General features: G+C 40.7%; 1 protein-coding gene across 1 annotated transcript; it reads right to left on the bottom strand.

Annotated features, from left to right (window-relative positions):
* Positions 1-57: 57 nt before the first annotated feature.
* Positions 58-17,988, bottom strand: fyna (FYN proto-oncogene, Src family tyrosine kinase a). Its single transcript, XM_069152552.1, has 12 exons — positions 17,785-17,988; positions 9,810-10,066; positions 7,701-7,797; positions 6,638-6,736; positions 6,298-6,401; positions 5,841-5,990; positions 5,548-5,712; positions 5,057-5,236; positions 4,557-4,633; positions 3,809-3,962; positions 2,292-2,423; positions 58-1,680 (listed from the first exon to the last, which is right to left on the bottom strand). Exons 2-12 carry the CDS (start codon positions 10,054-10,056, stop codon positions 1,472-1,474), a joined length of 1,614 nt encoding a protein of 537 aa, XP_069008653.1. The 5' UTR covers positions 10,057-10,066; positions 17,785-17,988; the 3' UTR covers positions 58-1,471.
* Between the last annotated feature and the right edge of the window lie 881 nt (positions 17,989-18,869).

Below are 18,869 nucleotides of genomic sequence, written 5' to 3'. Positions count from 1 at the left end.
AAGAAGACTGCAGTGTTTTCTTTTAGCAGGCAAACAAGCTTTAAAACCAAAGTTAAATAGTGGGATGATATTGGCAAGATTGTTTATTTCAAAACCAGCTGTGTACGAGTAACAGACAGACAATAAATAATGCAGAGACCCAAAAAACTTTCTGTATGTCTACTAAATTAGGGTAAAAAAAAAAAAAGGGACACAAAATCAAAGCTTTCGCTCACTTTTCCACCCGTTGAAATGAACAGACTGTACGGAGGAAGGATGCGCTGTCCTGGAATAAACCTTCTCACCCATAGAAAGAAAAGTTCGATGCAGGAGGATGATAAAATGTTGCTGCAGCCTTCCCTGGAAACAATCATGTATCCATGTGATCTCAACGACATGCGAGACTGACCGAAATGTTGAGAAAAATAACGAGAAGAAATTAAAGATATTTGGTCTCGTAAACGACATGTTATTTCCAAATACATATTATGGAGGGACAAACACGGATACACGTCCTTCATTCTCATCATGTAAGTGGCAGTTTGTTTGTTTGCTTGCTTGTTTGGCTGCTGAAGCAAAAAGACTGAGGATTCTTATACAGCCTGCTGCCATAGATTAATGCAACATACATTTTAAAATATCGTCAGTACACTAAGCAGTCAGCTGAACTATGGCTGCAGTTGGAGAGGAGGTCAGGTCCTCTTTTCAACTACATAACACTCAACTAAAAGTTACTTTAAGCCGATCTAAAAATCATTGGCTGAAGCTGAAATGCAATGAATGCACTTAATATCTGTGCAGATGCCATACAAGTTTGGGTTCAGGTGGAAGAGTCCATGATGCACTAAGTTAGTGTGTATAAAGCATGAAGGCATTCCCTTACATTATAAGAATATTACTAAACATGAAAAGGCAAGAAAAGGTGTTATAGTACATCTAAGTTCCTTGAGAAGAGGAGAGAAGTATCGTTATATTAACCTGGTAAAAAAAGGTCGGTGGACTCCAAGAAAAATTTCGGTGATACTTCGTTCCACGATGTCTAATTATTTACCATTCCAACAATTATTATGTCAAGATTTGAAGCCAACCGTGAGCCTCACACATTTCTCTACGAGCCGTAAATCGAAGACAACTTTAACTTTGGATTAAAAAAAATCCACACGTTCCCAAATTATCAAAAGCAATATAAAATGAAACAAACAAAAAAAGATAAGTAAACAAGCAATTTATATTTACACTACGTACAAGTTACACAACACAACTCATGTCGTTCCTCCACGGCAGTCATTTTTACCTCCTCCCACCTTCAAAAATCATCCTTTGATTTGATAGTCTGTTTGCCTCCGTCCCGTTCGTATGAAGCTTAGAAGTCACAAAGTCAAGTCAATGAGCTTTTAGGATCGTTGGAGCCACAGGATGAGAGGGAATATGTGGAGTCTGGCTCCCTCTGGTGGAGAGCCAGTGAAATGACACGAGATGAGGGCGGCGGTGCTCAGAGATTATCCCCTGGCTGGTACTGAGGCTCAGTGGCAGTGAAGTAGTCCTCCAAAAAGGCTTGCAGGTACTCGAAGGTGGGCCTCTCCTCCGGGTCTTTCTTCCAGCACTGCACCATCAGCTCGTGCAGGGACGAGGGGCAGTCCTGTGGGCACGGCATGCGGTAGCCTCGCTCCACCTGCTCCAGCACCTCACGGTTGTTCATGCCTAGAGAGACGACAGTGGAGAAATTCACCTCTTTTATAGCTGTCAATAGCTCCAAATTTTGACTGCTTCATAAAGTTTATGTGATCACAGAAAATTGCTGTGACCATGGATAGTTTTTATTGTTTTTCATTTTCCTGCAACAGGATCTTTAATCTTTTTCCATGTTAATATTACAATATTGAGACATATTTGATAGTTATCGTGAAAATTTTGAAGGTTTTTCTCATCTACATCAGTTTATGTTGCTAAATCACAAAATGCTGTTATTATTATTATTTCAAAAACCAATGTAAAAATGTATCATTAAAACCTTTTTAGTTCGAGCATGATTGAAAAACATTAGACACTGGGTGGCTTACTTATTTAAATACCTCAAAATAAAATATGAAACAGCAGACAAACAAGAACATTTCGCATATTCACAGTCATCTGGGAACATTTCTCTGCATAATGCACGGTGTAATGTACATTATGCAACATGCTGCTCTTTTTTTAGCACACTTAAGTCTCTCATCAGACTCAAACACTCACACAGGCAGCATTAATCACACACGAGCAATCAACTGGAAGTGAGAAGTGATTATATAATCCACAAAGCTCCACACTCTCACCTGGATACGGCACTCTGCCCTTGGTCACCAGCTCCGTCAGCAGGATGCCAAATGACCACACGTCTGACTTGATGGTGAATTTTCCGTAGAGCGCGGCCTCAGGAGCCGTCCACTTAATGGGAAACTTCGCACCTAAAACAAATTCAGACAGATGATTTAGAATTTTGTGAACGTCTTTGTTTTCTCAATGTTGCAGTTCCCGCAGAAATACAGATAGAAATAAACCTTAACCAAAAAAGAGTAAGTAGGTCAGTATGCACGGACTTTTTCTTTTGTCTGCGATTTCATTAGTGCAGGGGAATAAGGAAATCATATCATCCCATCAGGGAAATACTGGAACACTTCCATTATCTATCTCCGTCTCGGTTTGCACTTGGCCCAGGGTCGAACAAGTAAACATTTAAATTGCTAACAAGCGTGCGACTGAACATGTTGACTAACGGAGGCTGGAAATCCTCCTGGCGAAATTCACGTCTGACTCAGGGGAGAAGAACATGCGAGTGACTCAAGGTGTGACCGCTTATTCCTCATCCTTCCTAAAAGAATCACACTGACAGATTGATTTTCGTGTATACCGGCGACTTTGTTCGGGGCACACTTCTTTCCGTCTTAAATCCTGCGCTGCGTTCTTGTAGAAATATATATTTGGCTGCTTCTTTGCCATCCTCCAACCCCCACGTTTTTCTGTTTTTCACTCATTTCAAATTAATGCTAATTTACCATCCTGAAAAAAAAAAAGTGTGTCTGTGTAAAACGTGACATTGAATTGACAAAATGGAATAAGTCATCTGCCAATCCAGCATCTTTTTTCTTTGAAAAAAGAATATGGGGACTCAGGAAATACAACAGAAATCTTAAAGTCAGACGACAGATATGTACACAAGTCTAACAAGTATTCCAACGGTCTCATGTAAAACGAAATCTGTTGCTAATAAATTTACAAAACCCGGAATAACTCGCATTACCTGTTAGCTTGGTAAAACATGAGTAAGAGAGGAAATAAGCCGTACAGTCGACACGTCTGACTTGACACTTCATTAAAATACTGTTTAAATGAGTCCGAAAAAAACGACCAAAACACACACACACAAAAAAATCAGTTATGTTAGTTTTAGCATTAGAATAATTCGATTTCTTGAAAACATGATCGTTCTCAGGCAAGAACTGGAACTGGAAGATTTATTCTGTAAACAAATACAATAAAGAAATAGCTCCATTTACCAGAACTGGCAGTTTAATATATAATTTAGCCTTCTACAAATGGTATTCTCTTAAGGTATTTTACAGCTTGTGAGGCTCCAATGACTTCCTATTTGGAACACAAAGCTAGTTGCTTTCAATCTGATCACACTACAGATGTTTCCACCACAATTACAGTGCTTATGCAAGCAAACGAAATGTTTCCTCTGTTTCAATGGTACAACCAGATGCAGCAAATTGGTGGCTTTGAATTAGCAGTGGAAAAACATGGTGACGGATTCTTGAAAAGCTGGTGCAAACCAATGCAGCAGGCCTACCTTGTCTTGCTGTGTATTCATTGTCTTCAATGAGCCGAGCCAGACCAAAGTCAGCAATCTTGCACACCAGGCTTTCTCCGACAAGGATGTTGGCAGAACGCAGGTCTCTGTGGATGTAGTTCATCCTCTCGATGTACGCCATGCCCGCTGCCACCTGGGACATAGAGTTATTTTTGTCCATTGAACGTCGTATCACTGAACAGTTTCAAGGTCATTAAATCTGTGCTAAGTGAGATTTTTACGTCGGCTTACAGAAAATTGAATCAGCCTATAAAAAGTGTGACTGCAACAGATTTGCCATATTTGGGAAGGTATGATTACTTATCAACTAAAATGAAGTGGGTGAATCACAGTTTCAGAATAAAATACAAACCGTAGCAACTGATTGGTACAAGAACAAAGTCAAATCACAAATTTGATATACTCTGCTGGTCATTTGGTCTTGATGTAAACAATCACAGACCTGCTATCCGAGTAAACAATAGTTTACTTCATGCAGTTTGTGCACTTAAGTTCAAACTTTTTAAATTCTGCCGTTTTGGTCTGCTTAAGTGAGAATTTGCCAAGTGAAACTGTCAACGCTGGCGTAACATCAAGATGAAAATGGCTGGAAATGAGGAACGCTGAGCTAAAATGTAAAAATTTGTAACGGTTGGGGATGATGAAAGTGCCTTAAGCTCTTATCAAAAAAAAAACATATTTTTCAAAATTCTCTAGTAACAAATCCACCAGATTTTTAGCAGCGCACCTGAGCTGCCATGTCCACCAGGTTTGGCAATTTGAGGCCTCGCCCTTCTCCATCCTTCAGGAAATCAAGCAGACTCCCTAAAAAGACAGATAAAACGAGTTAGAATCTGCCTTCTTGCATCCTGTCGAGCTGCCAGATCTGAACTCAAGAGTTGAGAAAAACTGAAGCAACACATTTTAGCTCATGTTGAATCAAATCTGGGATTTCTGCCACACATGTTACACTTGGCTTGGACATTTATTTGGTAGTTGTTGCAGTGGTAACTGAAGGTCTCTGTTTTTCTAATTAAAATCACTCCCTTCCAACACTACTGCAATAAATAAAAATGCTACAATGTGTGGACAAGACAGTCGGACTGAGCACCACGCTATGAAGTAGGACACATACTGTGTCATCCATGTAGGTGTATCAATTATGAAACATTGTGTAGGTGTGTGTGAAGATGCATGTATGTAATATTAATAGTGTCCTTTCAGCTATCAGTTTAAAACGGCATCTACCTTTGCTCATGTACTCTGTGACGATATAGATGGGTTCTTCAGACACCACAGCGTAGAGCTGCACCAGCTTATCGTGTCGGAGCTTCTTCATGATCTGAGCTTCCTCCAGGAAGGACTCGGGTGACATGGTGCCGGGCTTCAGCGTTTTCACCGCCACTTTGGTGGTGCCGTTCCACGTGCCTGACGGAAAAAAAAAAAAAGGAAAGTTGTTAGAGGGTTTATCTACTGATGTTAATGATTCATATTTTAGAGTAAAAACAGCAGGTGTCTGCACAAAGATTAGATAAGCTGTGCTACAGAAACCGCACATAGAAAGATTTTTAACAAAGCTAAAGACCCATTTAAATTTTGAAGCCACAAAAAAAAATTGTAGGTAGTTCAAAAATCTTGTTCCAGTGAAAACAGTCATGAACATAAATATCACTTAAATCTATCGCATACAGCTGTTGGGCATGAAGTCCAGTTCTTCATTTGTGCCAAAATATACACACCCATCCAGACTTCTCCAAACTGTCCGTTGCCGAGGCGTTTAATAAGCTGTAGCGACTCCCGCGGGATCTCCCACACATCTTTGGTTTTGACGGACAGGTCAGTCAGACGAGGCATGCCTTTGTGGCACGGCACGATCAGTCGGCAGCACAGCCCCGCAGCCCTGGCTGGATTAACCATGCAATTACTATTTGAATTCATACGAGAAATGTACTGAAATGATCTGAAAGAGGAAAATAAAAACAGATCTGTCACTTGTAGATGTTTTTGTGCACGTAATGCAGCAGGGTCTCACCAGAGTAGTGCTGAACGAGCTGCTGGAGCGTCTCAAACTGGGCCCTGGTGGTGATGTAGTAGCCTCCACTGTCCAGTTTGCGAATCTTATAGTGTTTGACATGATCTCCCTTGATGTCATCCCAGTCCTGTATGGAGAGAGAGTAGGCCCCTGGAACCGAGACAACACACGGATAAAGAACAACTCTGACAGATGAGAGACGATGGAGCATGTGTGAGTGTGTGATATCATGTTTATGTCAATATTTATACAGTACATTGAGCAAAAGATCTAGGGCGATGAATGTAAAGCAACCGCATAGTTTAATTGAACATTTTTTAAAGTTGCCATGTTGCAAGGTTATCGAGAAATAATCAGCTTATTCTTGTGCATTCAAGTGTCACTAAATATTTATTAATTCACTAACACATCTGTCTGTTTTCCTACAGTTTAACATGTTGGTGTGTCAGTCCAATACCTTTGGTCGTTTCGCTCTCACGGATGAGGAAAGTGCCTCTGGCGTTGCCGTTGGAGAGCAGTTGCCTCTCTGCATCCTTTCGACCTAATTTACCAAAATACCAGCTGCAGAAAAAAAAAAAAAAAAGAATCAAACTATGAAGTGAGATATTTGTTCTAAATGTTTTTCAGTTATTCTCTTCATATGGCGCATGTCTCTGTGTCACATTTATCCCCCAAAAAAAAAAACAGCAGTGAGATGACTTCTCGCTGAAATATTTATGATTGCTCTCTGCTGATGAAGCCGCCGTGCCACCGAGGCTATATGTGAGGGTGCGTGCTCGTAAAAAAGTTTTACTCACTCTTCAGCTTGGATGGAGTCCACGGGAGCTACGTAATTGCTGGGAATGTAACCAGTTCCACCTGTCGTGAGAGAACGAGCCTCCCACCAGTCTCCCTCACTGAACAGAGGACCACAGAGGGTGGATGGAAGATGCATGTCGGTATAAACAGAGAGATAAATCAACATTTTCACATTATGCAGACACGCACGTATAAAAAATGTAGTTGCGCAGATTTACTGGCTGCCTCGCCTCCCAGGAACCAAGGTGGCAAGAAAAATCCAAAAGGAGTTTTCTGGTGTACAGAAGTGTCTGTGAATAATCACTTTAAAGATAAACTGAAATTGAAATTCTAAAATTAATTTATGTTCATTTATTTGGAAATGAATTAGCTGGCACTGTAATTTGACTGCGACAATATCTGTACGAGTGGACTGTGAGAATGACTTCAACTCCAAACACAGATGTATAACTAAGGGTTTGACATGGTTGCGGCTGTCAGTAGTACGTTTTAGGACGAGCCACATGTTGCTATGAGTTCGGTAGGTGAAGATGTCGTTATGGTCGGACGTAGCAGGATAACCGGTTGAGAAAAGGGTAAACTATTGATTCAGATTTAGTTAAGGGGAAAACACTTATTTGACATAACACCAGCTTTCAGATGCCAATCAGCTGTTGCCATGGGAAACACCCACTCATAGCTCTGTTTTCACAAATATGCCTCAAAACTGACAAAACGGAAAAAATACACAAAACAGCTGCAAATTCATTGTAGTTTTAAAATCCAAGGATCATGTGAGCGAAAGCAGAAAATCCTGTCACTGTTTGGTAACCCTAACCGAATGAATAAATACCTCTCCGTGATACAAACAGACAGACAGCTAGCATTTAAACGTACGATAAATCTGTCGGCTTCAGAAAGCAGGTGGGATAGGTGAGACAGACCGGTTCTCTCTGCTTTGCGCCTATGAAACGACATTTCATGCCAGATGCAGCATTCGGGGATTAACGACAAGACGAGAAACAGGCGTAAAACGCGACCGCCTCCCTCTTAATGCTGTCATGCAGATGTTTCAACACTTACGTGCTGTTGAGGATCTGGAACCTCTCCCCCTTTCTGAAGCTGAGGTCATCCTCGGTTCTGGCCTCGTAGTCATAAAGAGCCACAAACAGAGTCACCCCTGCAGGAAGACAAGACGTTACATATAGAGGTTGGAGTTAGTGGAGGTGAATCGTATGGATTAAGTATTATGTTGGGTTTTTCATTGCGTTTTTTTTTTTACATGGGCTGCCTGTTATGTAACGGCCGTAACAATTTCTGCCGTCTTTATTTTTACATCCCATCTGCTGCTTTATTTTAAAAAATTGTATACAACTTGAGCAGTGAAATATTCCTGATCTTTAATGGCTTATTTTATAACTTTCACAGATTCATTGACAAGGCATCATCTACTCTATTTTACCAAACATATCACTAGCTGATATCACTTTAAGGGAATCGTGGTTCTCACACATTTGTCTATCTCACTTTTCAAAAATGTAATATACAAGGAACATGATTAAAATAGATTTTAAAACGTTATGATAATTTATTATATTTTATAACTTCTGTCTTTGACATCATGAAGGTGGTGGTCCTGAACTTCTGGGCGCTTTACCCCACCCTCATATTAAGCAACCAACAATGCATCAAATGACTACGTGTAATGAGCAGAGTCACTTATATTAACAAATCCACAGAAAATTAGCAACGGACTCTGGTTTCCTTTCAGCCCAACAAAGCAATAAATCAGAAAGATAAAAAGATACATTATTTCAGGTTTAACACGCGAACAAAAAAAATCCCTTGTTTGGCAAAGAAAAATCTAAAATGACTTCCCTAGAATCCTCTGAAAATGAAGAGTTACCGTTGAGGTCAAAATGAAAGAGGCAGATCATTTTGTTCCTGATTTGATGATGAATGGCCCTGGAGTCCCCGTATCTCTTAATGAGCCCGACACTGTAAAATTATTTCATTTTCTGATTTGATCGGAATCCTCCCTGGACAGTCAGAGCGGCACTGCTGCAACAAGACCCTGCCTGTCAAAGCAATGACCTCCGAGTCTTGTGTCGAACCAAAACTGCACACTGTATTCAAGTCAGAAATGTAGAAGTGTTCACAGTGAGGTCAGATGAGGTTTCTGCTCTTCTTCTGTCCTCGTTGACTTTTCTTTGACTGATTGTTTTTCTTTAAGTCCCTCCTTTACAATCTTAGACCTGCATGTTCCTTTGCGATGCCCTCCTTGAGTAATGTCTTATTCCTACACGCTGGAGGAGTTGACTTCATAGATGTAGCTTTTATTTGTGCTTGGATGTACCTTCAAAAAATAAGACCCAGTTTAGTTGACATTAAAGCAAGAGATGCTGCTAATTTATGAATCGCACATTAAACACTTTAAAACTTAAGTGAGAGACTGTAAAGCACGTCGGTCCACATTGGAAGCCCTTCTCCACTATTCAGCACCGTGTTTGGTCTTTCTGTTGTCAAAGAGACATTATTTAGGTCATTAACTCTCAGACTGTGGACATATATATATTGCAGAAAGATATATTTATCACAGCAACACAATATCTGTGCACACAAAAGAAGACAAAAATGTACTTGGTAAATAGAGGCAAAAAACCTGACAATCTAAACCTTGATAGACTTAACTTAAACCAGTTTCCTGTAAGGTGGAACTGGTCCAGCCAATAAAAACTGTATACAGCCAGACAGTGAGTGGACTTCAGAGACTCACAGATTTACAACTTAGACTAACATTTTATTTCTCTTTTCATTGCTCTGTTTTTAATTTGACTGTTTTTCTTTTTCAGAATATTACCCTTACAGTGTCACCCTGTTTTAAATGTAGAGTTTGCCTTTTGTAAAATACACGTATTCACTTTTATGCAGCGGGTTAGATGAGAAGACTGAGAGCACTCTTATGTCTGAGAGTGGCATCAATATTCTCTTCTATCTTTGGCACGAAAGCAAAACAATGTTTCTTAGATTGTTATATTGCTATTGTACAAAAACTATGATGTAACTTTATCAGTTTTGGTGCAGCATTTTAGTTTTAAATTATAGCCCAAGCACATTGTGTCATAAAAATATTACTCTTAAGACGCTGGTACATCTTCACATCTCACAGAAGGCGAAGGTCTTCATCCTCACCTGTTCCTCCCCGAGACCGAAGCGTCCCAGACTGCGAGGACGTGTGGACTCCACCGAACACGGCCACTCCCGGCGTGGCGGCGCCGTGGAAGTTGTTGTAGTTGGGAATGGTGGTGACGCCGAAGCTCGGGTAGTGCTGAGGCGTGGGGTCTGACCCATAGCGGAAGCCTGAGTTGTGCGAGAGGCTGGTCTCCCGGTCATCAGTGAGTTTTGCTGCTTCTTTATCCTTACATTGGACACAGCCCATTCTCTACTGTCTGCGGGGGGAGAGGGAGACACAGATGAGATTAGTATGTAGGTAAAATAATGGCTCAAAAGCCGTCTCCATTGGGGAAATTATGATTCAATATTCCATTATTTCAGCGTTTCCTCTGAGAGTTACAGACAGCCTTCTGAAAGATCTTTCAATTAGGCTGAAATTAAACACGATGCTTTAAACTCCATTGCTAATTAAACAGAGGAACATGATGTGACGGGGCTGCATGGCTAATGTGATCACTGTCTACATACACACGCATGTTAATGTTGATGGGAAATACTTTATACTGAGAATATCCAGTTTAATTTGACTTAAAAGAATTTCATTCTGGTTTGCATCTTGTTGCATGACCACACTTGTGAGAAGAATTTACACCCAGCAACTGGATTTACAAGTTGGCCTGCACATTATTTTTGTTTGCTTTACTAGGAGAGACAGACAGACAGACAGACAGACAGACACACACACACACACACACACACACACATACACACACACACACACAGAGCTATAATAATAGCACAGAGTTAAAATGCACAAAGAGACCCTTAACAAAGAACCGCTCCTTGGCTCTACTAAAGCAAAGCTAAACTAGTTTCTGCAATGAGTGCGGCAATCTGCTTTGTCAATTAAAAATAGCCTTACCATCTTTATAGACCCAGTTAAACTAATGAAACCTCGGCTCTCCGTGCCACCCACACTTTAAGTCCTGGAAGTTCATGAAGCCGGTTCAACACGGCGAAGGAAGAGGTCGCTGACAGCAGAGTTGTCTTTCATCAGCGTTAGCAGCCAGCTGACTTCAGAGACGGCTAATTGGAAACATACTTGTTTACAGTGTCTGTGGATGGAGAAGGGGTGGTGCTCGGGGCAAATGACAGAGCTGCAGCAGACGGAGGATAAAAAAAAAAAAAACGATCACACCGCTCTTGATCGCTGCTAAAGACTCAGTAATCAACAACAACAGTTTGTCGACGAACACGTTTTGCCTAATTTCTGTAAGGATCATATCAAAAATAGTTTTACCACTGAGATGGAAAAACAGGAAAATGTAATGGTCCTTTAATACAGCTTTTACTGAAGTAACACAAACCAGTTAAAATATCTGAGCATGATCACGTCTTGTGTTTGAAATCTTTTCTAATGAACACACAATATTTTGCGTCTCAAAATAAGCTGAATCAGCATCTTTTAAAAGGACTGGAGTTTAGCAACACCATATATGACCGAAGTCATTCAGGCCTGTTTTACATTTACTAGCAGGACACCCAAATGCCTACATGAAAAAAAAGTGCAAACGGATGTGTCACTTGTTGAACACTGCAAGCACTACAACAAGCAAAGTTAAGCATTATATGTAGCTGAGGACAAAATAACGTATTTGAAAGCACATCATGTTCAAGACAAATGGAACATAGAAATGTTCCTATCTGACAAGAATCACTAGTGTCACATGATGCTGAAGTTGAAAATGTTAAAAAAAAAACCGACCCTTTCAAATAGCACAGACAAGGAAAAACAGATACTAATCCAGTGTGACAGTCCAAGTTTCACCTCTAAACTGCTCTCTTTAATCACTAAACATCCGTTTTTAAGTTTTGAGTTTCTGCAAAACTCCCTTGATCTTGTCTATGGCGAAATGGTGGAAGACATTTTACTGTGAAAGCGCAACAACACCGATACAAGACTTTTATACCTGAACACCTACTTGTTATGTATTGTCATTATTAGATATTGCTAGATTGGTAATACTGCAGCATTTTATTGTTGGAGCTGGTGAGTGGGGAGCTAACTCATCTACTTTAGATGTAGTTCAGCCCAGATGTTGATAAACCTGAGCTCACGCCTCCTCTAATACGGCCACACGATAAACCTGGGGACATGATTAATGGGGTCGAGCACAAGTCGTATTCATTCTTTAGACTCTCTTTAAAAATGTTTTGTATGTCATGAGCTTATCAAATGTTTTTATGTGAAACAAAAGAAGAAAAAAACAACAACTAGTAAATACAGCTGCCAGTTAAATGAAGTGGTGCAAAAGTAGCGTACACAGTTCCTTTGTAAATGTAGAGGACTATAAGTGACACAAACTGGATGCAAGTCAAGTACAAGTTCCTCAAAACCACTGAGTATTTTGACTTTTCCACCACTACGGTGTTGTCTTTTAAACCCGTGGCTGTCTTCTCTGTCAACAGGCTGCAATAAGAGGAAATAACTACTTTGTGAAGCAGATGACAAGTACAAATCACTGCTATGTTACCTGTAAACCAAAAATACCAGGTGGCATTCTGGGAATCTGAACTGACTACCAAACACAGAATTCACCTCCTTCATATAGGATTTAATTTCCTCCAGGCTATACAGTGTTTGCGCCGCTCGGCTCGACCAACAGAAGAAGTGGAGCCACTGCAGAGAGAAACAGATCTTTGTGATTCATTACTGCCAATAAAATACCCCAAAGATGAAACAAGCCCGGCGTTAAGCTCCGACCACAGACAGAAATACGAGAAGGAGGAGGACCGCTGCTGCTCCGGTAATCCTTCAGATATCAAATAATCTTCTCGGACATTTATATTTACATCGTTCAATCTTCTGGTATTTACAGAACCCCTCTCTAAACAGCAGATTTATTTAAAGGAAAAATCCTTTAAAAAAATGGTTAATAGGCTGCATAACAATTTTGATTAATGATAAAGTAATATTTGCGGTAGAAACGTGCAAATTTTCAACTTCTAAAACATTAGGATTTACTGTTTTTCCTCTCTTGGTTGGACAAACCGAATAATTTAAAGACAGGGGCTCTGGAATATTGTAATGTACAGTATATATATTATAGTCACGTTTACACAGTTGATAAAACATCTACTGTTGTGAATCAATGAGGGAATTTATTAGCTGCAGCCCTACAACACACAGCAGACTGCATTATTTTCCAGAAATATAGGAATATTTCTACAAGTGGTGACATTTGCCCAAAACAAAACTACATGCATTTGCAAGTTGAAACAAAACATCAGAGACCAGAGATGGCCAGTCCATCCTCCGGCTACTTGATGAACACAAGCTTAGTAGCATTTTAAAGTCTTTGACTGCTTTGGTGGAGAACGGCAAATGCCTGAAAATATGAACTGACTTCAATAAAACAGGTAGTCTGTTTTCTGGTGGATTTGACTTTTAACTGCAATGATTGAAATAGCTCTGCCTCCACTCCTGGAGGGATCAGAGTAAATGAGGGGAAATCTCATGTCGTTGTGCTGCCTGTGGGGATTATGAAAATCTTCTTGCTCTTCTAGTAAAAAGGCCAGGCGCGACTAGCTTTAACATACTTCTGCGCCACAGAATCTGGTCCATTTGTATTGTTTACATACACATGTTTACACATGCACTGTTCATTTTGTAATGCGAGTTGTGTGTGAGAACCTGTTTGGTGACAGCTGTAAACCTTCTTTGGACAACAGCAAAGCTTTCCTTGAAGGAGATAAACAGTCGTTTAGATTCAGATTCAGCAGCAGGAAGGCTTTTCACATTTTAACAGTAACATAATACGAGTTTCACAAGCGTTCATAACAAGCTTTCAGATGCAAGAGACGACTGTTCTGTTATTCAATTACATGCATGAGTCAACACTATGTATCATATGAAAATGTCAAGACAATCCCCCCCCCCCCGCCCCCCCGCAATGTAATGATTTTAGGTTGGTGCTCTCCCTGCATTTCACCACATCAGAGAGGCTCACAGACACATGCTGGCCGGCTCGGTGCCTGACCCGCGGCATAACTCCTCCCCCCAAAAACAAAAATTACAAATAAATACAAAAAATAAAAAAGCAGATGATGGCATCGCAGCCTCAGGGCTTGTTCCTTTCTGCGGCGCAGCCTGGGTATCGCATGACCACCTTAGTCTGGGCAAGAACAATCATCACGCTATTTTCAGACCCAAATGAAAAGCCTGCCTCGGAGAGGACCACAGCGGCGTGATGAAGGAGATCCTATGGGGACAGGATCGTATGACTATGCAAAGTATTGTAAGAGTTAAAGGCAGAGATGATGAGGAGTGGGAGGACTTGACTCGCACACAAAAACACAGACAGTCAGGGCTATCATATTAAAACTCCTCATTTTGATCTGTTGAGTACTCTTCGCCAACACCACAGTGGGATGCTTTCACATCGAAAGCAGAATGAAGCGCGATGAAGTCGTCAATATTATGCGAACGCCCAGTAACAGGACAGGGTCAGGGCTGCTATATTAGGTCACAACCACAGGGCTCAGCTGGAAACTAATCTAGCAAAATGACAGCCTTTATTTTGATGCTGTACGGGCACGAGTGTTAATCATCTATAATAACGCTCACAGCACTGGGAGCCATAATGAGATATACTGGGTCATTTATAGTAAAGCTGTGATCAATATAGTAAATTAAAAGGACAGACGTGCCGGGGTCACACGGTGGAACTGATGGATTAAACAGGAGACAGGCGGTGAGGCCCGAGAAAACAGACACATGTGCACTCTGATGTCGTGTTACACAGAAAAAAAAACATAACTGGATGTGTCACACTCAAATAGAATATATTGTCTATACAGATGAAACAATTTGATTATTAATGAATCAAAAGACAGAAAATGAATGCACAAATAATTTGATAATGGATTGTTAAAGTTATTGATCAACCAGAAATACTGAATGATCTAAAATAGAAACTTGGGCTGCAACAAACAATTATCTCCTTTTTACGATCTTTTGATTAATGTATTTCTCCAAGATCGGTCAATGAATCATTTTGTTTATGAAATGTCAAAGAAATTCTTAAAAACTGGTCATTATAAAGTTCTTTGTTTTATCTGACAATTCAGTCACAAACTGCAAAACATTGAGTTTAATTTTATAAATAAAAAAAGAGAAGCAGAAAATGGAGCCAGGTGGACAGGCAGTGTTTGATCAACTGATTCAGTAATTGTATCAACTAAATGGGAACACGCTACCAAAATGCTAAAAAAGCTTACCTGGTATTTTTGCTGTTTTGTACTAGTGATGCACAACTTAAGCTTAGAAAAAAAAAAAAAAAATGTGGCTTTGAGCATTTGAAATTCATAAACTGTGCCGAGTTGGTCATCACATGTCGGAATGTCTTCGTCATTTAACCCCAGTGAACCTGCGCATCCCTCCAGAATACGATCACTTTGCAATTCAACACAGCTTTTAACAAGGCAGCCTGTTTAATTTGAAGTGTGGGGTCCCTTTACACTCAGATCATTGACATGGCACAAAACAAGGTCAAACATCCCACACTCCTCCCACTGACATCGCCCTCGCAGGGACCTGATACAACTCCAAAACTCAACTTACTGTTCATTCAACAAAGACCAGAAAGAGGATCGTTTTCAGTTGTGTGCCAGTTGAATGCCTCTGAAAACCCACCGCTATGCTAACTGGACGTGGTACAACGCTGACAGTCTCCTCCTTATGGCTGCCATTCTCTGAATAGTTACAACATTTGCTTGTGTCTGACAACTGAGTTCATTCAGTGTATCAACAACGAGACAATGGCCACATTTCACTCTGCTACAAGATTATGGGCACAATAAAATGCAGTGTTGGAGCATTCAAAGCATTCTTCACGTGCTGAATGAACAGAGCGAGTTATAAAAACCCACAGCTGAGCTTCATACAGTATGTACGTGTTGGGTTTAAGCCGAACTGTGTTTTAGTCCCACAATGTTCACAGTTGAGTATGTTGAGTCATGTTGTTGAATCACAGAGCCTATTGTAAATCTCCATTCAGTCAGCCAGATTTGTGCCTATAGTAAATGAAGACTTTCCAAACAGGAGAAAAGGGCAAATTGGAGCAAATGTTTTTTTTTTCCAGAAACAAGAGCAGATTCTCCTTGCGTCTGCCTGTCAGTCTGAACTGAGGGGTTTAAATGACTCTTTCCAAATCTTGTGCCAGTGGAGGGCAACGGTCAACATAAGAATCCACTGGAAATAATGATGATGTGGTGGGTCTACACAGCGATGGAGGTTGGAAGGTTTTGAGTTGAACTAAATCACACGTGAGTTGATGGAAAGTGCAAACTAAGGCACAAGCCACGAAGTGTGCAAGAGCTGTATGAAGAGCTGCGAGCCAGCTGCCAACTGGGAGATCCAGAAAAAATAGACAACTTTTGACGCAAAAATATCAAAACTCTCTGATGACAGATTGTCCAATGTGAGGATTTTTTTTTGTTTTTCACTGTTTTATATCATTATAGACTAAATATATTTGACTGTTGGTGACACAAAATAATAAGACAAAAATATGTTGACAAGGACTGGAGTTCAGTGACCGGCTCGAGGAAATGATATGTGGACATAAGGCAGGAACCAAACTACCCACACGACCATTATTGGTCATCATTACTTCATGTAACTATTTCCATGAAGATCAATCAATTAACTGAGTTCGGGGAAACCGGGCTGGATGTTTTTCATATTTTTCTGTAATATTTACAACAAATTAAGTCAATAAGTCAATCAGCAAACTAATCCATAATAAAAAAATAAAGTGCTAAATCTAACAATTATTTTCTTAACAGCTTAAACAAGATGATTTTTTTTTTTAAATGATACAATACATCAGAAAAAAAAATGGAACATGCTTATCACAAGAGAGAGCAAGTTGATGTCTGACCAGCAGTCAAAAACAACTTTTTCCATAATGTTAGGAAAAAGAAAACCAGCCAATCATCACATTTGAGACACAAACATCTTCAAAAGTCTGACATAAAGACACACCAACACCTTCTCGATATCCAGTAAATCAACATGGTTCGACGAATCAATGTTGCTGGATATTTAGTGACGATATCCTTCACGTGTAGCTCCTTGTTTGCCAACATGTCTGATAACTATAGAAGGCCTGAGGGGAGATGTAGGTTACATGGTCCACGAGCCACAATATGCTACCGCTTATATTCATTTTTGATACACATCACGCACACCGATTGTGCAGTCCTTCACGGAACACACTGAATACTCCGAGCTTCAGGGTGCCGAGTGAACGTTTGTCAACCAACGTGTTCATATTTCCCGAACTTATTGCACACCGAGGTTAGATCCCGAGCTCGTCATCTCCAACGTTTGCCTACAAGATGGATGGCTGCACGTCCAGACACATCAGACGAGACAGCTTTAATTGGATATTTAACAGCTTGCCAATGCAAATTACTTTAAAGGATATGATCCGTTGTTTTACAGGTGGATCAACGTGAGGTTGTCTGCAGGCCTGGTATTTATTATGTGTGTGTGTGTGTGTGTGTGTGTGTGTGTGTGCATGGCCTCAGTGGTCAGCTCTGTTCTGCAGCGCATCCATCCCTGCTGCTGCTGCAACACAAGAGCCCCCCTCTCCAGAATCGCAGCACTGCAAAACATCATGCACAATCTACAGGAGCATCAGCGCTCCCGCTCAGTTTTTACACTTCCAAAGACAAAGTTAGGCGTTAATTGGGGGGGGTGGGGGGGGGGGGGAGGAAAGCCACACCTGCAGAGAAACCAGACGAACGGCTGGCTTGATTGCACCGACTCAAAAATAACATCTCCCCTGCTCTCTTTCTCTCTGTCTCTCTCTCTCGTGATGAATTCATCTCGCAGCGCAAAATAGGGGACAAGGCGGGTGCACCAATTGAAATTCAACAGAAGGAGGAATAAAAAAAAACAACAAAAAAACAGAAGCGTACTTACCGGCGAAAAATCAGATTAATCCATCGGAGTTTTCAGCGAGACTTTCGTGGGGGGGGGAAGAGAAGGGGAAATTCGCGGATGTTTTTCTCCTCTCCGTCTGTCAAGTCTTTTCTTCGCGCAGAGGGAGAATAGCGATGGGAGACCCGTCCCTGCCGATTCAGGAGCTCCTGTGGCCGCCGTGTGTACAGATGATGACGACGGCGACCATTGTCAAGCTCACAATGTTAACCGGCGCGACTTCCGGTATATATTTTCAGACTTAAAGCTCCTGTTTGCTGACGCTTTTTTTTTTTTTTTTTTGTGGCGACGATTTGCGTAGAAGCGAGGATGACGCGTATTTTCACCGAACCAAAATGTGATTTACGTATCTAAACCTTTCTTAATTACGCCACGCTTGTGATAGCGTCATCATGAAAAGCACTGTCAATAGTTCATTTAAAATGCGGCTCTCCTGTGGTTTTTATTTTGACCAGAAATTGCTGTGTGATTTTTCTGGTTTGCCACCGGTTGTCTTGACGTAGCTCTTATTGCGCATGGCTGATGCGGATCCACACCGACTAACAGCTTTGATTGACACAGGTTTTCTCCAATGGCAGATTACGATGTTGGAGGGGCACCTCCTCGACTTTGGAGTGACTGATAAACAGGGTAAGGTTGGCATATTGTCTGTTTTTGTTGGGAGTCACGGAGCTCTCCGTATGGTCTCGTGTTTGGTCTTTAAATGTGAGTAAAAAAAAAACAACAACACAGTTGCAAGGAGATCAGAACAGGAAAAGAAAGATTGATTAGACTAATCAGTCAAATACAAATTAATGACAAAATAATTCGGTGTGTTTTATTGGTCTGATCTTTGTATTATCCTGCAGTTTTAAGGCCTGTGTCGCATTATTTGTCCTCTCCACCTAAGAGGCCGTTGAAGTGAAATCACCTGCTTCGGAGTTTTTGTTGGGATTGAAAAGTGCATCCATGCAGCAGGGTAAAGTTGTTTCCAGCATTCAGAAAGTAACTGGCAACTATAACTAGAAAACTGTTTTACTTCTTCAGTGAAGAAACATCAGCAACATCCAGCTGCTCAGAAGGAACAA

The sequence above is a fragment of the Embiotoca jacksoni genome, unplaced genomic scaffold (genome assembly GCF_022577435.1).
Source record: "Embiotoca jacksoni isolate LCO1_2020_lvr unplaced genomic scaffold, fEmbJac1.0.p SCAF_18, whole genome shotgun sequence".
Lineage (NCBI taxonomy): Eukaryota > Metazoa > Chordata > Actinopteri > Embiotocidae > Embiotoca > Embiotoca jacksoni.
Note: the sequence above shows the minus strand (reverse complement) of the source record. Positions and strands in the feature narration are given on the sequence as shown.

Coding starts and splice junctions, on each gene's coding strand:
- fyna (XM_069152552.1), bottom strand. CDS start 10,056: ATGGGCTGTGTCCAATGTAAGGATAAAGAAGCAGCAAAACTCACTGAT. Junction 5,713..5,840: donor GCTCGTTCAGCACTACTCTG/GTGAGACCCTGC, acceptor TGGTTAATCCAG/CCAGGGCTGCGGGGCTGTGC. Junction 3,963..4,556: donor TGGTGGACATGGCAGCTCAG/GTGCGCTGCTAA, acceptor TCTATGTCCCAG/GTGGCAGCGGGCATGGCGTA.